A 23593-nucleotide genomic window follows, 5' to 3' on the forward strand; every position below is an offset into this window, starting at 1 on the left:
GCAAGCCCAGGAGCGGCGAGCGACGAGGGGGAAGGAGCGGCTGGCCAACCCCGCCCCCAAGCAAGTCCCTCCTTCCGCCGCTCGCCCCGCCCCCGCTAAACCCAAACGCGTAACCTCTACCCGGCCGCCTCTCATTGGCCATGCAAATGAGCGAAGTCTGCCGGGACCAATAAGCCGCGGCCACGGCTTGGCGAGCGTCTTCCGGCCCGCCCCCGCCGCACCGCCCAGCGGCTGCCTTGAGGGCCGAGGGCGGGACGCGGGGCGGCGGGGGCGCGGCGCGGCAGAAGTGAGGTGGTGGCTGGACTGCACGACGGCAGGGGTGCTCGGCATGGCTCGCCTGGTCCTCGGTAAGCGCGGGCTTCCCCGTCCAGGGGGCAGCGGGAGAGCTCGGAACCCCCACGGCGGGCCGTGACCCGGGGAGCGGGCGGGCGCGTGGCCTCGATCCGGCCCGCGCAGAAGTGGGGGATCGCGGGCCCGGCCCACGCGGGGGACGCAGTAGGGGAAGCCGCGGGGCGGTAAGGGAGCTCGGCGGCCTTGGGGTGGGGGGTGGGGGAGCGGGGGCGCCGGCTGCTCTTGGCCGGAGCCCCCCGGAGCGGGATCTAGGGCAGACGAGCAGGGCGCGTGCGGAGGTGAGGGCGCCCTTGGGGGCGCCCGCATCCCACCCGGCGGGAGCGTGTGCGCGAGCGCAGCGGGGAGGAGGAGCCCTGGGGCTGGGCTCGAACCCAGGGTGCCGGGACAGCCCCGCGCCCAGGTACGAGTGCCCGGTGCCGGGCTCCGGTGAAGGGGCGGCGACTGGAGGCCGGGGCGTGAGCTAAGGCCCGGAGCTGCGTTTGAGCCGCTGGGACCAGCTCTGGCTGATCCCTGGCGGATATTGAGTTTGGGCGGGTTCTGGGCCTCGAGCGTGTACCGGGAGGGTCTTGTCCTCACCACCTGTTTTATGGAATTCTCACTCCCCCCCCCCCAAAAAAAAAAAATTGAACCATCATAAACCTAGTCCGGATAGTTTCATTAAAAAGGGACTAGTACCTCCCTAAAGTGGGTCTTAGGATGCAAGAGCCCTTGAAATGTGATTGAACTTTTAAAAACTAAATTCAAGGCCGACTTTCCTGACTTAGTAAATGTCTTAGAGACCACAGTGAGTGGGGTTGAGGATCCGTCCCGTCTCAGGGCTCTCCCTGGGCTCAGGCAAGGCGCTCTGACGGTGGTTGTCTGAATACTCTGGACCCACGGTTTGAGCAAGGTTTGAGTCCCAGGCCTCCGTCCCCGAATCTCCGAGTTGTGTGAGTGGGAGCCAGTTACTTAAGCGCTCCGGGCTAGTACTCCACAGAGTTGTTCTCAGGATCGGTGAGATTGTATATGTCCAAAGAGAGTAAAAAAAAGATGGAAATATTTGCTGTATTAGTGCAGAAAGAATAGGGGAGGGAGAAGGAACTTACTTCTCTTTGGTTGCCTGCAAGTGAATTCAGACAAGTCTCCAAAAGACTCTGTGATTCATTCAGTTAGCTCATTATTTTAATAAATGTAATCAGCCTTTGGGGGAGTCCTCTTGGTTTCTAGATTCCTGCTTTGAGACATGTAGTCTTGCTAACAGGTGTGGGACAGAAATGTTACCGACGCGGATTTATAACATCCTTATCCGCAGTGGAGGAATAACGGGAGGCCACAGATGGCAAAACCATCTGCTCGCGTAGAATCCAGACACTCGAATGTTCCATTGGTGCTCATTATCAGTGAGTGGAAGGACCATGTGAAATTTAGAAAGAGAACATTATTGGTCAGCATTAACCTACTTTAGCATCTTAAGTGGGCTCAGGGTTTTTTGTTTTCTTGAGGGGTTTTTGAAGAGGGTAATTACCAACTATTATGCAGTCGGAATTTGTACATCCTTTTTTTTTTTTTTGGTTTTTAGGGCCGCACTCGCGGCATATTGGAGGTTCCCAGGCTAGGGGTCCAATCAGAGCTACAGCTGCTGACCTACGCCACAGCCACAGCAACGGCGGATCCTTAACCCACCGAGCAAGGCCAGGGATCGAGCGCGAAATCTCGTGGTTACTAGTCAGATTCGTTTCTGCTGCGCCACAACGGGAACGCTGGAATTTGTACACCTTTTAGTGCTTTTCTGAGCATCATATTTGATTTCCTTCTAACCCTGCCACATCTTATTGTCCTTTAAGGGATTTAGGTCTTGAACCTTTATCATCAAGACATTTCCATGGATAGCCATTCCTAAGCAGGGGAGGTGCTTGTGAGAAGCAGACCACTTTAAAGACGAGTAACAAAAGTCCAGCACTGTTACGGGGGGGGGGGGGGGGGGGGCCTCCTCCCATCTGTGCTATACTGAGTGTCAGCAGTCAGGACCATCTGAATGGAAAGGAAGTACATTCCTGAGGTAGAAAGTCACGCCCTGTCCTTTGATGACTCCAGCCGGCTTGCAAGTCTGAAGGGGAGAGGACACGCCGCCGTCTGTGGGTGCCTGTCCTTGGGGTGCACTCCTGCGAGCTCCAGTCCTTTGGTTAAAATGTGGGGTTGAGGAGTTCCCGTCATGGCGCAGTGGTTACCGAATCCGACTAGGAACCATGAGGTTGCGGGTTCGGTCCCTGCCCTGGCTCAGTGGGTTAACGATCCGGCGTTGCCGTGAGCTGTGGTGTAGGTTGCAGACGCGGCTCGGATCCCGCGGTGCTGTGGCTCTGGCGTAGGCCGGTGGCTACAGCTCCGATTCAACCCCTGGCCTGGGAATCTCCATATGCCGCGGGAGCGGCCCAAGAAATAGCAACAACAACAACAACAAAAAAGACAAAAAGACCAAAAAAAAAAAATGTGGGGTTGAATAACCATGTACTTTCTGACTGGGTGGCCTTAGGCAAATGACCCGTTCACTGTCTCCGTTTCCCGGGCTAAGATGGGCAAGGAGATGCAGACCCCTTAGCGTGAGTGACTAAGTGGTACCTAGTCATCTAAGTGTTAGGCTGAGCTAGGATGGCAGTTTCGGGAGGGTCGTTGGATAGACAGACAGATACCAAAATGTTAGCCGTACCCCAGTCCCCCTTGCGAGATTTTTCTCTTAAGGAAATCATATTTATTTGAGGAGGGGAAAAGTATTGGAATTTTTAGCATTGGCCTGGCAATAATGCAGAATTGGAAACCATCAAATTATGTCAGTAGCGGATTGGCAACGTGATACAGCCATTGCAAATGGTTACGTGGGGGGAATCGGTACCGTAGTTACTTAGGTAGAATCCGTAACTTCTTATGAGTGAAGAAAGGATGCGGAAGCGAGTGTCGGGATGTCCAGTGAGGTCACGTTTATTTACACAGAGTTCTAGAGCTCCGCGTGGTACGCAGAGAGGTCAGTAAGAAGACCCACCAGCGTACCAGTCGTTCATTCTAATGGGACTGTTGATAGCTTGGCTTTTTTTCCCCCTAGTTTTTGAAAATTTCCCAAGGAGTGCAGTGTATTGAACAAGTATCAATTCATAGAGTTTTTTGCTTTGTTTTGTTTAAGATAAATGTCTTTACAAGTAGTGGTAGAAACTCCATAGAGGATTTTCTAAGACCAGTCTTCCAAGCTTCTCAGAATTAGGCCTGTCTTTGCTCAGAGTCTTGATTTACTTGCTTGGTTAAATGATGTCCGGCTCTACTTAATCGTACCTGTGGCAACGGAAGGATGCTTGAACAGCACCAGCCGATGGACGTGTAATTCCAACTGATACGTGATTTAAAATTTTCTAGGAGCCGCATTTAAAAAGGCAAAAAGAAATAGGTGAGATTCATTTTGTAGACATTTATTTATCCGGTATATCAGAAATATTGATGAGATCGTGCCCGATTTTCCTCTCTGAGAGTCAGTGTGTGTTTTACGCCCAGAGCTGCCCCCCCACCCCAACAGCCGGCGTTGAGGGAGCCAGGGAGCCTGGCGGTGGTCGGCTTGACCTCCGGCCACGTTCACTGTGTCCCACCTCTTGAAACGGAAGAGGAGGTCACGCAGCTGCAGGCCCCCCTCCCTGACTCGGGGTTCCCTCTTCTCCCGGATGCAGGCGTTTTGTTCCCTTAGTCCCTGTCCCCCGGCCCCTCCCATTGCACCGATTCCCTCCCCGAACGCCCATGTGCACGCCCACACGCACACCCACACACACGCCCATCCTGAAAAAGAAACCTTCCCCTCCCCTGGTGTGCTTTTGCTGTCTCCTGCCGAGTAACAATCCTGTTTGAAAAGTTACCAACTTAAAATTTGTAACCTCAAGAGATGAAAGGAAGGACACATGATTCTCTTCATAGAGGCTGAAACGAAATAGAAATTTCTTTAACGTAAAGTTTATTTCAACCCAGAAGCTGGGAAATGGGGAACCATACCTGCTGAAGTCAAAACATTTTGCTTTTTGGTATTATTTTAGAGGTATAAGCCAATGCGATTAGAAAATGCCAAGAAATTTTATGCGTGTACATAGATATAACATATAATTTCTGTATGTGTGTGTGTGCGTGTAGGTATATGTGAGGGGGTGAAATTTTGATAATATTACCAATTCAAAAAACTTAGGTTTTTTACATATTAGTTCAGAACTTATTTTTCTATGTAATTATTATAAACTACATTTACATTCCCAGAGTAGCCAACAGAATTACACTTGGTCCACAGAGTGGCTCAATTCTCCTATGAATAGTAGCTTCTCTCGCCTCCCCTTTGTAACACCGTATATGTGAACATTCCTTGGAGCTCACCCAGCAACTCCGAGCCTGCTTCTAGGCCATGGGGAGTGTTGGCAGGAATAAAAATTTTTATAAAACCTTGAGAGAGTCACAGTCTGGTAGGGGAGGCCAATAATTATGTTTCCCATCAAAAAAGCTCTAATAAAGACAGCATGCGAACAATGGAACTGAATAACGCCAGAAATACCATGTGGATTATCCGAGGTTGTAGCGTCCACAAGCTGTAACCTCCCTATTTTTCAGTGCCCTTGACCATCAAATGGCGACACTAGTACTGCCTCAGAGGGTGGTGGTTCCGGATGGCGGTGCTGGTGTAGGACAAGGGCTAAGATCAGGATTTAAATCTGTTCCAGTGCAGCTCGAGAAACGAGAGTGGGGGCCATCCCCTCCTTGCTCGGCACTGCACTGGCGGGGGGGAAATTCCAGGGGCTTCCAGCAGCACCCAGGCCAGGGACGGGGCACGGGGGTTAGGAGAGAGCTGACCCAGGCCATGGTCCCTTGGAGACCCTGGTTGCCACCTGTCCTGTCTGAGCCTGAACCGGCTGTTGACGGTGTGCTCTTTGTTGCTGCTCCAGGTCTGATGAGCTGTACCCTCTTCGTAGCAGTTAATGGTCTCTATTCATCTAGTGACGATGTCATCGAATTAACGCCATCAAATTTCAACCGAGAAGTCATCCAAAGTGATAGTTTGTGGCTTGTAGAATTCTATGCTCCTTGGTAAGTACTATAAAATGATTGTCAAGTATTTATGGTACTTTATAAACCTAGGAAAAACACTATATAAAAATGTGATTTCATTCAGCCATCTCATTTATTTTACTCGTCTTTTAAAAGAGGTAGAGGACATATCCATGTCATCCTGATAAAAATGGGTCTCCTGGAGTTCCCATCATGGCGCAGCGGAAACGAATCCGACTGGGAACCATGAGGTTGCGGGTTCCATCCCTGGCCTCGCTCAGTGGGTTAAGGATCCGGCGTTGCTGTGAGCTGTGGTGTAGGTTGCAGACGCAGCTCAGATCCCATGTTACTGTGGCTGTGGTATAGGCTGGCAGCTACAGTTCCGATTGGACCCCTAGCCTGGGAATCTCCATATGCCGTGAGAGTGGACCTAAAAAGATAAAACGACAAAAAAAAAAAAAAAGGGTCTCCCAGTGGCTGAATCAGTGAGCAGGTAGAGGAGGAGGAAAGTGCAGATGGGGTCTGTTAAAGGCGTGGAGATGGAGCAGCTTGTAAACAGGTGGTGGAAGTAGCTGATGGTTATGAGGAAGAAGGAAGGAAAAAACCCTTACAACTTGAGGAAGATGCAGCTTTATGATGAGGAGAGTGGCATGGAGATAGAAGGGACACTGGTTTTATGCAGAGAGAATATTGGGCAGAGGGAAGGGACACGTCAGTGGTTGATGCCATCCTGTTTCTTGAAGAAGCGTTTCTTCCAGAGATAGGTAATTAGAAAATCTGGTTTGGGAGTTCCCACTGTGACGCAGTGGAGATGGATCTGACTAGGATGCCTGAGAATGCAGGTTCCATCCCTGGCCTCGCTCAGTGGGTTAAGGCTCCGGCGTTGCCGTGAACTGTGGTGTAGGTGGCAGACGTGGCTCAGATCCTGCCTTGCATGGCTGTGGAGTAGGCCGGCCGCCGCGGCTCTGATTCAACCCCTGGCCTGGGAACCTCCGTATGCCACAGGTGCAGCCCTAAAAAGCAGAAAAGGTAAATAAATATCTGGTTTGATTTCAGAATTCTTCTCTTGCCTTACATCTGTTTCTGGGGGATGTGAAGCTGTAACTGCCGTGGAAGTTAATGGTGCACAGTTATATACAGTTGACTCTTGAGCAGCGCAGGTGCGAACTGCCCCGTGTCCACTTACATGCGTTTGTTTTTCCCCAAGAAATTCGTGCTGCAGTATCCCGTCACCCGTGGCAGTTGGGTCCTCGGGGAGAGAGGGGCTGATCGTGACGTGTTCTGTGCGGGTTTTTGACTGCAGAGGGTCAGCATCCCCAAGCCCCGTGTTGTTCAGGGGTCACTGGTGCAGTCAGAATACGGTATTGCACCAGTCGTTTACGTAGTGAAAACATTTAATTGAGAACAACAACAGCAACAGCAGATAGACCCGTAGAAACAGGCGAATGGAATCGGTGCAACGTGTGCGGGCGACGAGCACCTGCAGAGGAGGGTCTGCCAGCTGTTGCTGCAGGTGAGCTGCGTGGCCATCTGAGGTCCAGAGGGCCCTGTGAGAGGGGCCCTGGGCCCTGTAAGTCCGTCCAGGGGGTCGTAGAGGAAATTCTTAAACACAAAAGACTCCCTGAGTCAGTACTTTTCAGGGTGTGCCTGATGAAAGGTTGTCCTTTATTGCTTTGTAATTGTTTCTTTGGAAGAAGAAAACCGAGTTTTGGAAACTCACTGCCAGTTCAGTGCAGCAAATTAAGGTAAAACCCTCTACTTGAAAAGTTTCTGCTGTCTCGGAGTTCCCATCGTGGCGCGGTGGTTAACGAATCCAACTAGGAACCATGGGGTTGCGGGTTCGATCCCTGGCCTTGCTCAGTGGGTTAAGGCTCTGGCGTTGTCGTGAGCTGTGGTGTAGGTCGCAGACGCGGCTCAGATCCTGCGTGGCTGTGGCTGTGGTGTAGGCCGGCAGCTGCAGCTCCGATTGGACCCCTAGCCTGGGCACCTCCGTATGCCATGGGAGCGGCCCTAGAAATGGAAAAAAGACAAAAAAAAAAAAAAGGAAAGTTTATGCTGTCTCATTGTGAGTCCTATTCATCCTAATACCTTTATTATGAAAATGTAAACAGACACACTCCTATTTGCACTGTGTTTGTTAAATCCACGGCCCAGAGTTCTGTCTGCATTCCTCCGTGCGCATTAGGAAGCGTGCAGGGGTGAGGATACGGGCGTGTTGAGTGCCTTTCTGGGCAGCTTGTGCACGTGTGATTGTTTTGGTCCTTACGGCATGTGAGTAATTTAGCTTGTTTGGGGCACCTATAGCGTGTGATAACACACCTCATTCCAAAACTATAGCACCCCCATAATTGAGGAGGCGGGATCTGGATCTGGTAGTTAATTCTGCGCCGCCAGCGGGGTCTTGCTTCATAGTAGCCCGGGTGTCTAATCAGAGAGGGTGTTTTTACCTCTTTGTTGTGCTGGGACTTTGGTGGCTTAGCGACGGCTTTGAATTCCTCCTTAGAGTAAAGGTTTTACGTGTATAAAGTAAGAGCTATAGGCTCACAAAGAAAACCTAAATTATTGGGATAATAGTATTGAAATATCAGCTCTTGATAGGATTTATATAGGACTCGCTGGGGTCTGACCGCTGGCCCTGTAGCGCTGCAGCCGCGATGAACACAGATGATGTTTAAACATACCTGCGGCAGCTATAGTGGTGATGAGAAATTGGCGGTGATTTTTTTATTTGGGACGGAGTCCCCAGGGTATGCTGTTAATGTTTATAATTGAGGGAACGCCTAAATTTCACTTACAGGTTAATGAAAATAGAGGGTTTCTCCCCCAGCAGAGTTTCCAGAGCCCCTACTTTTTTATCCACCAGTCCTTTGGGGATCTGTGGACACCAGGTGAAGAACCCCTGGGTTGAGGGTCCGCTGCTGGGTTTATATTCATGTGCCCTCTTGATCTGTTTTTACATTGCTTCACTTTGAAACTGAAGGAGGTATGTACCCTTGACAGCCTCCGAGTCCTCCTTTCATTAGAATAATTCGAAATTAGGGAGGCACAAAATTCTGTAAATTTTGACTCCAGGACTTGGGAGTAGCGCTCACCTGGACATATTTACTATATGTAAGTAATGTAGAAACACCATTTCAAGACATTTGCTGAAAGCTCCTGCCTTATAAAATACTGGATTAAGCTGAGGACCCCTGGAAGGTGATGTTACCTAGTGAATAAGAACGTGGTTCTGGACCAGGACGCCCTGGTGGGCAGCTCTGCCACTGGGTAAAGCTGGGCGGGTTTCTTAACGTCTCAGGCTCTGGTTCCATCATCTGTAAAATGAAAATGACAGCAAAGCCTGCCTGCAGGGCTGTCGTGCTGGGTAAGTGAAGTCCTCCAGGAGAGGAGTACGCATCACGGTGCTGGCACCGGGCGTTTGTTCTTTAAGTCCTTAGAGACCTGAGTAGAAGAAAATTTACTTTGTTTAAAAAAACAAACAAAATGATCAATGTTGTTTGTTGTTGTTGTTTTTCATTGTCAACGGTGATGTGTCATTTTATGTCTGTTCCCAGTACTTACAGAACTCCCAAAATAAAGTCATTTTCAAAGAGCAAATGAAAAACAAAAACCAATCCAAATCACCTGTAGATGAGCCAGCTCTGCTGTCTTCATACAGTAGGTGTTAAACACAATGAAAATAACAGCTCCCTACAGCCTCGATGACTGCTGTATACAGTAGGTTCCTGTACAGATAATTTTTAAAAGCACCTTTTTCTACGTGTTGTATGTCACAGCTTTTTTCAGGTGCTGGTACCTGGAAGACTTTTTCCTGGGTCTGGGTTTCTCTCCCTCTTTCTTGCTCTGTGTCACCACCACGTGGCACCAAGTGCTTTGCTCATGCTGCCCTCGCTGCATTGGGCTTAGATGGGCACGCTTAACTCCGCTCGTGGGAGCCAGCGGACGTGGAGCTTTAGGCACAGGAGACCTGGCTCGAGAACAGTTGCCTCATCTAGAAATGGAAAGGTCGGGCTGGATCAGGGACTAGCAAACCTTAATGGGTTGAAAAATCCCTAGGAGAACTTATGAAAAACAACTCGGACCACACTTGAGCCACGTTTGACCAGATAAACACTGCAGTTCCTGCTGGGGACGTGGTGTAAACTTTTTAAAGGCAGTTTAATTGAGCGGTCATTTGGAAACTTTTTTACTGTGATAGGAAAGAAGGTCGTAGAGAAATGGGACCAGCAAGCTCCTGCGGGCCCCTGTCGGTGTTGCTGCAGTGCTCTGCTCCCCGCGGCCCCCCACCCCCAGGGCCCGTCTCGCGGGGAGCCCTGGTAGTGGTTTCTTGAAGCGGGAATCAAAGATTTCACGGCTGCCTTATTTGTGTTTTCCTCCCCTAAAAGGTGTGGCCACTGCCAAAGGTTGACACCGGAGTGGAAGAAGGTAGCAACTGCATTAAAAGTGAGTATCTGAGAGGCTGCATGCAGCCGTGTGTGGCGGAGTCAGTGGGTTCAGGCCCATGGGCTTCGTGTGCAACCGGCAGTCGATTCGCCTGTTGAAGCCCAGACATTCTCGGTCTGGGGCGAAGATTAGGTAGAGAGGAAAGGGAGCATGGACCTTGGGATTTTTTTCTTGTCTGTCTGGGATAATTCTCTTTCCCAGTCAAATGGGATGGTTATGCTTCGCTCTGCTGCTTCCGGGAGCGGCACCTGCCGCCACCCAGCCTTGCACTCCGGACTGGCCGAGTGGACCCCCAGGCCAGAATGGACCTCCCCCCCGCCCCTGCACCCCCCTCGCCCACGCATCCTCACCCAGCCGGTGCTTGCAGAATCTGTTCCAGTCGAAGGGGAAAGCGCGATTTCTCTCCTGTTCCCGCAGGATGTGGTGAAGGTTGGCGCGGTCGACGCAGACAAGCATCAGTCCCTGGGCGGGCAGTACGGCGTGCAGGGCTTTCCCACCATCAAGATCTTCGGCTCCAACAAAAACAGACCCGAAGATTATCAGGGTAAGGACGCCCCCGGGGCCTCACTGCCCTGGCGGGGCTTTTCGTTTCAGCAGGTGCGTCCAGGAGAGGAAAGAGCCTGGGGTTCTGTAACCTGTGCGCCCCGCTCCCCGCGAGTGTCTCACCCTCTTCTGGCCTGAATTTCCTTATCTGTAAAATGCTGCACAGTGAGTCTTGCCTCTTCCGAGTCGTTCCAAAGATGAAATGTGTCAGCCGTGTGGACTCTTTATTATGCTCTATACCCGCTTAGGCCCGCACGGCCTTGGCAACGATAGTCAATGTTTTGTGCTTCCGTCTTTCTCGTTACTGTCTTTTTAAAATACAATATTTCATTTGTATTAATACTAATACTTTATATTCAGTTAATGTTTAGGAAGGTTCTGTAATTATTGTCTGTGTGAAAAGATGCGCAAGGGTTTTCTTGCTCTGGTCGTTCGCCCCGTCGCCGGAGGAGGACCTACCGCATCAGAGTGGGAAAGAGAGTCCTGTAAATGAGATGGAGTGTTTTGCCCGTGAATCTGGGTGCTTCGTAAACACGTATCCTGTTTGCATGGCGACGCTCTCGTGTGGCCTTTTTGCCTGTGGGTGGTAGAGCAGCCCTGCAGGTTGTCCGTTTCGTAGAGGCGTAAACGGAGGATCGGCTGTGCGTCCCCCAGGCAGCTGCAGAGGGGGCTCCGGCTCCGGCCTCGCAGGACTGAGTCTTCCTCGAGTCACCTTGTTCCCCTGCAGCGTCGCCTGCTACGTAAGGCGTCGCGACAGGCCGTCCTCTCTGAGGCAGTCACAACCGCTAAGTTGAGCCCCACGCAGACGCCCCCATGGGGCGTGATGTATTTAAAGTGTGAATTGCGGCTCATGCGGTCCTTTTTCAGAGGGTTTTGTGACGGGGGCAGGTAAGGGACCGAGCGCGGCGTCGCATCGCAGGTTTGGCTTTCGGTGAGACGCACCCATGTTCAGGGCTGGAGGGGGAGGCTCACCCAACCCGCGATGGAGACGGAGGGGGTGTTCTCACCACTTGGCATCTGGCATCTGGCCTCGTGTCCGGCAGACGGAGAGGAGGCGCGGAGCATCCGCAGAGGGAGCCCGGAGAGCCTGGCCCGGTTGGACAGCTGGCGGGCTGCCCAGCCTGCCTGGCGGCTGCACAGCAGGCATGAAAGCCTGTCTTCGGCTCCTGCACGGTTCCCGGAAAGGGCGCGTGGAGAGCGTGTGACTCCGTCAATGTTCGTGGAGTTGGTGCCTCACCAAACAGGTCCGAATCGTTGGAGATGAGGCCGCAGCCACGTGCTCTCGGCGAGACGCCCTGCTTGAAAGTCCTGTAAGATGAGCACTTGCATTTTTCTGCATAAACATCTGCTCGGGAAGAAAAATTGAATGCCGAGAGCAGGAGTTGGGCTGGCTCCTTGTTTTTGTAAATAATTTTCAAGGAGCTCGCTGGTGGCCTAGCAGCTAAGGATGGGGCCCTGTCACTGCTGCGGCTCCGGTCATTGGTGTGGTGTCGGGTCCCTCCCTGGCCCAAGATCCTCTGCTTGCCACGGACACGGCCAAACTGGAAAACGGTTTTTCCGAACACAGTCCTCCGCGTTCATCCGCGTCGTCTGTGGCTGCTTTCCCGCTGAAAGAGCAGCATCGAGGAGCTGCGGCAGCGGGGCCTGCGGGCCCGGAAGTGATCCCTGCTCGGTCTTGTGCAGGAACCGTCTGTTCCGCCCTGGTCCCGCGTGGGAACGCCCCGTCTTTTCCCCCGGGAGAGTCTCGATCGGGTGTCTTTCCAGGTCGAGCCTGGGGCAGAGGCTCGGGCTCGGAAGGTCGAGGGGGCTGCTGTGGATGCGGAGCGGGTCCGCTTCTAGGCCGGGTCTTGCCTTTCTCAGGAAGGGACGCATTGGTGGCCGCTAGGACGCAGGACGGGGTGATGGGAACACCCTCTGGGGCCTCCTGTGCAGTATTTTCTTTTTGGTGTCAGGTCTGAAGGCTTCTCAGAAGGTTTTCTCCCTGGGCAGTTCAATTAGAAAGATTTTTTTTTTTCCCTTTTAAGACCCTTTCTAAAGAGATTTTGTTAGTTTTGCCTTTGGACTCTGAAGCTGGTGTCAAGGCACATGTTACCCCTCTGCTTCCGGGTCAGGTCCCGTCTCCTGCGTCTTTGTGCAGCACACGCTTGTTGGTAAACTCCCCAAGTCTGTCGCCACTTGAGTTTTACTGCAGGGCTTCTTCTTCCTCTCTCAGGAGTAGGGTCAGCAAGAGAACCTCAAAACCCCACATAACCGTGTTTGAAGCCAGGCCTGGCCTGGCCTCCGGTCACTTAGCTTTAGACACCTCGTCTCCTACTTTGTGCACAGTCCTTCCGTCCGGTGTCTCGCAGAGATGGTTTTTCCATTTTGCTCCTTTGGTCCTCTCTCTTTACAAATCTCCCCTGCTTTCTTAACTAGATACTCTTTTTTTTTTTTTGTCTGTGTGCATGTTATACGTTCAGTAAACATTAGTGAGCTGTCCTCAGGGGTGGATGGTGTTTGGGGGCGGCCAGAATGTTCTCGTTCACACGAATCACCTGGAACCAGAGAAGAGAAATGCGTTTTAAAGGCTAGCAGGACGTGCGCTCTGGAGAGAAATTGGCTCTATCCGAGAGGCCTGTGGCTTGTTAGGTCCGTTTGAATTTCAGGTGAAGCTGACAGATGTTGGTGTCACATGCAGCCCAGCCACCCCCGTTCACCTGCTGGCCTTGTCTTCCCGTAGGTGGCAGGACGGGTGAAGCCATCGTGGACGCCGCTCTCAGCGCTCTGCGCCAGCTCGTGAAGGATCGCCTGGGGGGCCGCGGGGGTGGCTATAGTTCTGGAAAACAAGTAAGGCTGTGTATAATGTCCATTTTTAACGTGTGTCATGATTTTGAAGCCTGAATGTAAACACCATGTAGAAGATATATATATATATATATATTTTTTTTTTTTTTTGGTCTTTTTAGGGCCACACCCGCGGCACATGGAGGGTCCCAGGCTAGGGGTCGAATCGGAGCTGCAGCGGCCGGCCTACGCCACAGCCACAGCAGCAGAGGATCCGAGCCACATCTTCGACCTACACCACAGCTCATGGCAACAGCGGGTCCTTGACCAACTGAGTGAGGCCAAGGGTTGAACCCGCAACCTCATGGTTCCTAGTCAGATTTGTTTCCACTGCACCACGATGGGAACTCCAGAAGATAATTTTTTTAAAAAAATATTTTAAATTTGGAATTCCCTTGTAATGCAGCAGGGGGGTTAAGGATCTGATGTGGTCACTGCTCAGCCCAAGTTTAACCCCTGGCCCATGCTGCAGGCATGGCCAAAAAAATATTTTTTTTCATTAGTGGACTTTCAATTAAAAAAAAAAAAAAATCCTAGGACATTGAGTCAAGTGACTGCAGATTGAGTCAGCCAGTCAGCCTGCTGGTTCGGCCTCCTCAGAGTCACTGTCGATATAGCCGGTCTCCCTGCCAAGAACCAGACCCTGAGATAGGCTTCCCTGGCCCAGGGCAGAGGTAAAAGAGCTCGAACGACGTTGGCAGGGGAAAGCGCTCCTGGCCACGGGCCCTGGACTCTGGCCTCCATGGCCTTGGTGGTTCTAGAGTGGAGCGGGGAGACCAGCTCCCTCCAGGTCAGCTCTGGGCAAACACGGGTGAAATCTGGCTCATCTCTTGGCCTGTATCCATGGCAGTCAGGCTGAAATCCCTGGACATTTTGCAGTGGGTAGGGAGGAAGATTCCTGTTTGTGGATTGGGTATTTAGAGTCTCTTGTATGGGGAGTTCCCGCTGTGGCTTAGTGGGTTAAGAACCCCCTGACTAGGATCCATGAGGATGCAGGTTCAATCCCTGGCCTCACTCAGTGGGTTAAGGATCCAGCGTTGCTGTGAGCGGTGGTGTAGGTTGCAGACGCGGCTCGGATCCCACATTGCCATGGCTTCGGTGTAGGCCATAAGCTGCAGCACCAAAAAAAAAAAACAGAAAAAGTGAAATTCGCCCTTTATGTACTGTGTTCCTGTGAGGAGACGTTGAATTCTTGCCTGTTCGTATGGGCACAGCTCATTCTGCTGCACTTTGCAGATGATGCATTTTTCACAAATTGAGGGCTTGTGGCAACCCTGCTTCAAGCCAGCCTGTCAGCGCCATTTCTCCAGCAGTGCTTCACGGGTTCCACTGTGCGTGTGCAAGCAGTGATCTGTGATGTTTCCACTGGGAAAAGACGGTGACTAGCCAAAGGCTCCGAGGAGGCCGCGTGTTTCAGCGCCACAGTGTGTTAATGAAGAGACGCATGTTGCCCTTTCGATACGGCGCTGGGGCACACGCACTAGACGGCCGTACAGCGTGCACACGATTTTCACATGCACCAGGAAACCAAACGCTTTGTGCGAGTGGCTTTATTGCCAGGCTCGCTTTATTGTGGTGCTTTGGAACCGAACCCACCGTGGCGTCAAGGCCCGCCCGGGAAGGTAAAGACGGCCCTTCCCTCTCTTCGGAGACCAGCCAAACTAGCTTCCTGATACAGACTCGGGGCTCATCAGAGCTGTGCGCCTGCCTGGGAATTGAGACCTTGGCATTCAGGGAGCTCAGTGGTCTCCACCGCTCCCATGGCTTTTGGCCCAGGCAGCAGACAGCATTATAGCCACTCTGCTTCGTAGGTTTAGTACTGAAGAAAATTCTTTGGGAAGATAAAAGGATTAAATGTTTTCAGCTTTCTTGAATGGTAGGGACTTTATCTATAACAAGGTCCTAACTATAGGAGTTCCCGTCATGGCGCAGTTGTTAACAAATCTGACTAGGAACCATGAGGTTGCGGGTTCGATCCCTGGCCTCGCTCAGTGGGTTAAGGATCCGGTGTTGCCGTGAGCTATGGTGTAGGTCGCAGACTCGGCTCGGATCCTGCGTAGCTGTGGCTCTGGCGTAGGCCGGTCGCTACAGCTCCAATTAGATCCCTAGCCTGGGAACCTCCATATGCTGCAGGAGCAGCCCCAGAAAAGGCAAAAAGACAAAAAACAAACAGAAAAGAGCAAGGTAGTAACTGTAGTTAAGTTTTAAGGTTGTGGGCTGGAGTTCCCGCTAGGGCGCAGTGGGTTCAGAACAAGACAGTGTTCACTTGAAGGAAAAACTCAAAACTTTAAGAAGTAGACATGATTTTCGCTTTCTGTGTGTTTGGAATGGGCCCAGGGTTCTTTTGGACCCGGTCATAATTAACATTTAATGTCGCAAATGACAGGGTAGAAGCGAAGGTTTGGGTAAGAAGGACGTGATTGAGCTGACGGATGACACCTTTGATAAGAACGTTCTCGACAGCGAAGATGTTTGGATGGTTGAGTTCTATGCTCCTTGGTGTGGACACTGCAAAAAGTAAGTGCTTTGGAGCGTGTGCTTTCTGGGCGACGTGCTGCAAGTGAGCGTTCACCTGCTGGCTTTGAAACGCCGGCCGGGGCGCAGATGAGCCGGGGTCTCCCTGCAGACGCCCCGGCTCTGCGTGAAGGATCCACGTGGGCGCGCGTGCCAGAGGTGGCCTCTGTCACCTTTTCAGAGATGAACGGGGACCTGGCGTCCAGATGGGGCCTGGGGCGGGGGCGGGGGGTGACTGATGAAGGACCAGGAGTGACCGGGACGGGGCGGCCGCGTTCCCTTACTAAAGCCGCGGGCAGGACGCCGCCCCGGGGCGACTGAGCCGGGTCGGGCCACTGTGCACGCAGGAGTCAGAGCATCTGTGCTCGGGGTCAGAATCGGCTTGTAAAGTGCAGCCCTCTGCCCGCAGTCTAGAGCCAGAGTGGGCCGCGGCAGCCACGGAGGTGAAGGAGCAGACCAAGGGCAAGGTGAAGCTTGCGGCCGTGGACGCCACCGTGAACCAGGTCCTCGCCAGCCGGTACGGGGTGAGCGAGCTTTCCCTGCAGGGCGGTTTCCTGGGTGACACACGCTGTGTTCAGCCGTGACTTCGTCCCGGGCGCTCGGCCTCCCCAGGAGGTAGGAGAAGGTCAGCCGTTTCGTCAAGAAGAAAGGCAGTCATTTTACTGTCGTCCCTGGGACATCTGGGTCTCGGCACCGTGGGGGTTTCTCGAGGGTCTCTTCTGGGGTTTGAGCGAGATTGGGCCGAGCCTGGCGGTGAGACGGGTGGAGCCCCCGGTGCCAGGCCTCTGTGGGTCCCTTGGACCCTGGGGAGGGGTCAGGGACGCTTTGGTTGCATGGAATTACCTGTAAGGCTTCAGAAAGCACACGGATTGTCATGTCATGAAAGGTCGGCTGGGCGCTTACTCTGATCTTTTGCTGTGAATAGATCAGAGGATTTCCTACCATCAAGATCTTTCAGAAAGGCGAGTCCCCCGTGGATTACGACGGGGGGCGGACGCGGTCCGACATCGTCACCCGGGCTCTTGATCTGTTTTCGGACAACGCCCCGCCTCCTGAGCTGCTCGAGGTAAACCTCGCCCATCGCCTGTAATACGGAATGTTCCCCAGTCTGACAGTGGTGGATATGAGAGCAGGAATGAGGAGTTCTGGAAATGTCCATATACGACGGGTGCACCATAAAAAAAAAAAAAAGAGTAATGCACTGTCTTTTCAAATTAGCTTTCTCCTCTTTTAAAATGCTCTCTTTAGAGTCTTTTTGGACTTTCGAAGGGGAAAACTTGGCTGATAAACTGCTGCTTTTTGTAACTCGCGGTACTAGAATGGTTGCACCGTGAGCGAAAGCTTTATTCGTTCTTTAGAATGCATCTGGTCTTTCATTTAGCATTCTCAGAAGAACAGCTAACATTTATTGAGCATCTAACCATGTGACGAGCACTGCTCTGGTGCTTTTACATAGATTTGTCTCATTTAATTCTCACGTGAATCCGCTTAGAGGTAGATACTGTTTTTATCTCTTTTTTTTTTCTTTTTTTCCTTTTTACTGCCGCACCTGTGACATGAAAATTCCCAGGCTAGGGGTCAAATTGGAGTTGTAGCTGAGGCCTACGTCACAGCAGTGCAGGATCAAAGCTGCGTCTGTGACCTAGGCAGCACCTCGCAGCAACGCCAGATGCTTAACCCACTGAGCGAGGCCAGGGATCAAACCCCCATCCTCATGGCTACTGTGTCAGGTCCTTAACCTGCTCAGCCACAATGGAAACTCCTCTATCTCAATTTTACACATGGGGAAGCAGGTGCAGAGAGCCTCACATTTATGTAATCATACACATAGTGTCTTTCTTATCTTTCTAAACTACTTAATGGCAGAGCCAGGCTAAGCCCAAGCCTTCTGGTCTCAGAGGCCGTGTGTGTATAAACAGATGCCTTACCGCTGCTCCTGAAAGACAGATGGCCAAGGGATACAAACGGGAATCTTCCCCAAGTATCTCGTTGGTGTTGCTGCCCCAAACGCGGGAGGGATTGTTTGGGAAGAGCCCTCTGTGGCTCTTGAAGGACTCTGTTCTTGAATGAGAGTGACAAGTCTTTGTCTTCAGACTCAGCCTTTGAGTTTGGGTTTGCGTCATGAGACCTCTCAACAGCCCTTGTCGTCTGGGTCCCACAGATCATCAGCGAGGACGTCGCCAAGAAGACGTGCGAGGAGCACCAGCTCTGCGTGGTGGCTGTGCTGCCGCATATTCTCGACACGGGTACGAGGAGTGGGGCCTGGCTTCTGTTCGCCGTCTGTGCTCCCTGCGCCGAGAACACCTGGTAAATGGACTGCCTGTGCCACCTCCACTGTCCTCACCTTTAAAACATTGTGTCTCTTTAAATCAGGAGCTGCAGGCAGAAATTCTTACTTGGAAGTTCTTCTGAAGCTGGCAGACAAATACAAAAAGAAAATGTGGGGGTAAGTCATTGACCCGATGGTCTGAGTCTCCGGTTGTGTGCGAGCACATAGGGCTCCCGAAAGGGTCTGGTTCCCTCTGTTTTCTGTAGGATGTGTTCCTCCACCGACCTCGGCATGTTTGTTTGTTTGTTTGATTTCCAGCGTAAAGTAATTGCCTCCGAGGAGGAAGCAAAGGCCTGCCGCCTCTCATTTATAACACCTCAGTTGTATGCAGCGAGGTTTTTCTTCCTGGAGTCATGTTAACGGGGGTTGGGGTCCTGGGCTAACAGACAAAAACTGACTCAGTCGCATAGCTGGATTCTAGCACAGCCTCGAAGGCTCGAGAAAAACGGCAGTAGAGGTGTGTTTCCTGCCTCTTCTGCGTGAGGCTGGATATGAGCACGCCTGCCTGTGCTTCGTTTCTCTCTCTTTGGCTCTGTGTCTGCCGCTGTCCCAGGTACCTTGTCGAGGGGAGGGACTGGTCACACATTTTTGTGTGTATGAAGTAATGGCAGGCATCGCTGTGCCTTTTAGAAAGAAGCTGTTAGGCTTCTGAAGAACATGCATGATAACCCGAATGATATTGGTAGGATTTCAGGCAACAGAAGATTCTTCAGGTTTATTGATTCATCAGTGGGGGGCGGGCAGCTGTCCTAGAGACAGACCAGGGGCTGGAGGAGTGGGGGTTTAGGGGCGTAAGAGGAGCGGGAGCAGCTTAGAAACACATATAGAACACGTTTTAAAACTTACCTTTAGTTCTTTGTTCGTTTCTACACCCGTTCCATTCCAGTCCATAAAATGTGTGATGTGCCATCTTTTGTCCTTTAAGATCCCCTGGTTGGGTTCTGACGAATTCCGAAGGGATCCTTGCCCTCAAAGCTGGCCTGCTTTTCTAGGTGGCTGTGGACAGAAGCCGGAGCCCAGACCGAACTGGAGCACGCGCTGGGCATCGGAGGCTTTGGCTACCCTGCCATGGCTGCCATCAACGCCCGCAAGATGAAGTTTGCTCTTCTAAAAGGATCTTTCAGTGAGCAAGGCATTAACGAGTTTCTCAGGTGACGCGTTGTTTTGTCCCTTTGCTTGGTTCTCCTGCGGTAATGGGTTCCAGACTCGGTTTCTGTAGACCGACCGGGCGTGGATGAGGTGGTCTTGTATGTGGCGTGTCGGAGGAGTCAGGCCGATAGATGCTCTTCCTGTGCCCGGGAAGTGGTCCACGTGGTGAACGATGCGGGCGCTCTCTTCCTCTCGGCCACCTTGCCATTCTGGGCACGTGGCCCTGGGCTTGTCCTCATTCTCATAAAGGTCCCATGTGGGCTAGAGGCGCCCCACCTCACCCACCCTGGCAGCCTTTGTACCGCCGACTTCAGGTGGGAGGGTTTCCCGTTCTGGGCATGGGCTCTAGAAGGCGGTTAGGTGTATGTACTTAGTGACTTGGGGGCGAGGGGTACTTGGAAAACCAAAGACGACGCGACCCCTGCGAACACGCAGGTCGTCAAACAACCCATGAAGCTAACCGTCGTAAGGAGGCTGAACTGACACTTTCTAAATGTGCGAGCAGCCACTGAGCACGGCGGTCACCCCGAAATGATGGTTGTGATGCCTGCATCTTTTCCTGAGAAAGATGTTACGGGGAGCTCCCTGGGGGGGACTTGGCGCTTTCACCGTGGCCGCTCAGGTTCAGTCCTTGGTCTGGAAACGGAGATCCCGCATCAAAAGCCGCCCCGCACCCCAGCCAAAAAAGAGTCATATTACGTTGGCTTGGAAAAGCAGCCAGAGAAGTGTGTGACCGTGCCCTGTGCCGCCAGAAGTGAGGAAAGGGCTCGAGCCGTATGTGCCTTCGTGGCTGTTCGCTTGTTTGAGAGCAGGGGCCCTGTTTGCAGGCATGCGCAGGAGCCAGCTCTGTCAGCATTTAGCCCAAAAAGAAGAGAGTGGCAGAGGGCAGGTGCATAAACAAGTGATTAAAAAAAAAAACAAAAAAACCCTTTTTAAAAAAAGAAAACTGATGGGACTCTGCCCTCAGGATGATGCACCTTTTTAAAGGTTTCACATCTTGCCTGTAGTCTTTCTGTTTGCTTGTGTTGCTGCCATTAAGAGGGAAGCAAGGGGGGTTTTCCCCCCTTTTTGGGCACCAGCCTCGGCTTCCAGATGTCCAGTAGCAGATAGATCTTGGCCTTTTATCAATTCAGAGGCCAGTGTCCAGAGGGGACAAATAGCCTGATTAAGGACGCAAAACTAGTAAGAAGTAGAACGGCTGGATTTCTATGCCTCGGGCGCAGTTGTGTTTCCCGCCTAAGACGCAGCCGGATTGGCCTGGGCCTTCACCTCCTTCCCTGAGCTGTGCCGGTGGAGACGCAGGTCTGCCTGACGGCACTTCGGGCCTCTGTTCTGCCTGGGCCGCAGTTCAGGGAATGGTGGTAAACTGGGTTTGTCTTTGTTTGTTTGTTTGTCTTTTTAGAGCTGCCCCTTTGGCATATGGAAGTTCCCAGGCTAGGGGTTGAATCGGATCTGCAGCTGCCAGCCTCTGCCACAGCCATGCCAGATCCTTAACCCACTGAGCGAGGCCAGGGAGCGAACTGAGTCCTCATGGTGCTGGTCGGGTTCTTTACCTCTGAGCCATGACAGGAACTCCCTGAACTGGCTTTCTGCACATTTGTAATCCTGTTTTCTGAGTGTACCTGCTGTGTGTGTAGCAGGGTTTCTCCACGGTGGCGCACTCCCCGCTGTGGGCCGGGTAGTTCTTCCTCCTGTTCGTTATGAGATGTTCAGCAGTGCCCGGCCTCTACCCCCTGGATGCCAGCAGTGTGTGCGCGCAAACACGCACAGTTGGAACAATCAAAAATGTCACTAGACATGGAGGTTTAAGAACCACGGATACACATTGCAAATTTGCAGCGTAGCCAAAAGCAATGGATAAAACTGCCCGGTTTTCCCTCCGTGCAACGTGACCATTGTCAGATAACATACAAGAAACTTGATACCCTGTTTTTGTTTGTTTCACCCATCTTCTTTTCATTAATTGACAGTGTTATGTGCGTTTCACGTGACTAGTTGTGTGTGTGTGTGTGTGTGTGTGTGTGCGCTTTTACAGCTTCTGTCCGTTGTAGGTTATCAAGGGATGGTGAGTGCAGTGCCCTGTGCTGTGCAGCAGGTCCTCGCTGCTTCCCTGTTGTGTGTGTGTGTGTGTGTGTGAGTGTGCGAGTCCCAAGCCCCCGGTGTTCACCCATATTCCAAGCGCCCTGCAGCAGGGGGATCTGCAAGCACCTTTGCAAAGAAGCCTTGTTCACGGTCTCGTCATTTTCTCTATAGCCTTCCAGTGCGTGTGGATCTCAGAGCCTGACCTGTGAGGAACTGCCCCCTGTAGATCCTTGAGGGGGCCTCTGGTACCCGTGGGCCGGTTCCAGGTGCTCCTGCTTTACTGTCAGAGAGCCAAGGAAGAGGTTTCAGTTTTAAGATACGCTCTTTGAGAAAGCCTTTCTGGGGGCTTGAGTTAGTGTGCACCTTGGATAACCGGGTGTTAGTGTGGGCCTTGCCCCATGTTCTGGATCAGCTTGGATAGTTTGCTAATACTCGCAAAATAGGTTTGCTGTTTTCTTAAATTATTGGTAGTAGCTGGCTTTATTTGCCGCCAAGGCTGTAGTCAGGAGTTTTATTACGTTGTCATAGGGTGTTATTGTTGCCCCTGATTGAAAAGATAATCCTGGGAGTTTCCTTTGTGGCTCAGTGGTTAACCAACTTGACTAGCATGCATGAGGATGTGGGTTCCATCCCTGGTCTCTCTCCATGGGTTAAGGATCTGGCGTTGCCATGAGCTGTGGTGTGGGTCGCAGATGTGGCTCGGATCTGGCGTGGCTGCGGCTGGGGTGTAGGCCAGTGGCTACTGCTCTGATTCGACCCCTGGCCTGGGAACCTCCATATGCCGCAGGCACAGCCATAAGAAGACCGAAGAAAGAAAGAAAAGATAATGCCATTCCCTGAAGTATGTTTCAGGTGGGAGGTGGGACCTGCTTTCAATGCAAACACGGAGACTCATGGTTGTTTTTAAAAAATCCTTTCCGATCTGCGCTGGCCGCCCTCTGCTAACGTGCCCGCTGCTCCTTCTGCAGGGAGCTGTCTTTCGGGCGCGGGTCCACGGCGCCCGTGGGAGGCGGGGCGTTCCCGGCCATCAGCACCAGGGAGCCTTGGGACGGCAAGGATGGCGAGGTGAGTCCGGCCACCAGGGAGCCTGGGGACGGCAAGGATGGCGAGGCGAGGTGAGTCCGGCCGAGCCGCGCGGGCAGGACGCCTCCCGGCCTTGGCTCAGCTTCTTAGCCTCACTCGGCCCCGAGGCTGGCTGCGAACCGGGCCTTTCCATCAGAGCTGCGCCTCGCCTTTCCATCAGAGCTGCGCCTCGAGCAGGACCTGCCGTCGCCCCTCCCGGGCCTCGGGGGCTCCTCCTCTCAAGTCCCTCGGCCCCGCTGCCTCCTGCGACGCCGCAGGCCAAGGCGCCGGGGTCGTGCTTGCTGGGCCATTCGCCCCAAGCTGAGCGCTTCTCGACCCGGAGAGAAGCGCCGCGGGGCCACTTCGAGGTCAGCCTGGATTCCAGAACCCTTCCCAGCGGGCTCGAAAGGCCGACTTCAGTAGCTCCGGGGGTTTGTCCCCGTGATGATGGGCGAAGTTAGAAGCAGGAGCAGGAGCTGGGTCGGGGAGAAGCTGCTGGGATCCAGCTCCCCCGGGCCGCCCGCCGCGAACCGAGACCAGGGCCCGCGTTCAGGGTCGCCCGCCGCCTGTGTCCGCGCCCACCCTCCCTGCAGGGTGTCACGGGGCTCTCTCTGCTTTTCAGCTTCCCGTGGAAGACGACATCGACCTGAGCGACGTGGAGCTGGACGACCTGGAGAAGGATGAGTTGTGAGGCGCTCGGCCCAGACTTCAGTTCTCTTTTCTTGGGAGCAGATTTTCCAGCAGTGAAGGAACACGCTTCACAAACAGATGACTCTACCAGTGGCCTTTTTAACCAAGAAGTAGCACTCGATCCGTCATTTGAAAACACTGCGGCAGGGAACGTGTGCGTCTCCAGAAAATGATGCGACATTCTATGAATTGTCGTAGCCAGTGAATTGGGTTGTATTCTGTCACTATTTTGAAGAAGGCGGATGGGCTGTTGAAACCTTTCCTTCCCTCCTCTGACTGCTGCTTGAGTGCTCGCGGAGGCTGTTTCCTACATCCAAGTTTTTTAATGTGATCCTTTCATTTGAATATTAATGGCTTTTTTCCATTAAAGAATAAAACGGTATTTTGGACAATGCCAATAAACGTATGAAATTAGTGTCCACATCCTAAACGCGGAGTCCAGTGTGTCGCCAGTTAGGAAGGGGCGAGCTGGCCGTCTCTCCTCCCGTGGGTCGGCCTGTGGTCTCAGGACACCAGCTGGATGCCTGCCCCACACGCGTCTCACCCGGGTCCCGAGAGGCTGCGTTCCAGCCG

General features: G+C 52.6%; 1 protein-coding gene across 1 annotated transcript; it reads left to right on the forward strand.

Moving 5' to 3' along the window:
* Positions 1-216: 216 nt before the first annotated feature.
* PDIA6 (protein disulfide isomerase family A member 6) lies at positions 217-23450 on the forward strand. Its single transcript, XM_047782654.1, has 13 exons — positions 217-347; positions 5283-5424; positions 9771-9828; positions 10246-10372; positions 13091-13197; positions 15581-15711; positions 16118-16232; positions 16634-16774; positions 17870-17954; positions 18082-18154; positions 19030-19188; positions 22237-22333; positions 22953-23450. The coding sequence occupies exons 1-13, from the start codon at positions 329-331 to the stop codon at positions 23019-23021; spliced, it is 1323 nt and encodes a 440-aa protein (XP_047638610.1). The 5' UTR covers positions 217-328; the 3' UTR covers positions 23022-23450.
* The last annotated feature ends 143 nt before the right edge of the window (positions 23451-23593 follow it).

The sequence above is a fragment of the Phacochoerus africanus genome, chromosome 5 (assembly GCF_016906955.1).
Source record: "Phacochoerus africanus isolate WHEZ1 chromosome 5, ROS_Pafr_v1, whole genome shotgun sequence".
Classification (NCBI taxonomy): domain Eukaryota; kingdom Metazoa; phylum Chordata; class Mammalia; order Artiodactyla; family Suidae; genus Phacochoerus; species Phacochoerus africanus.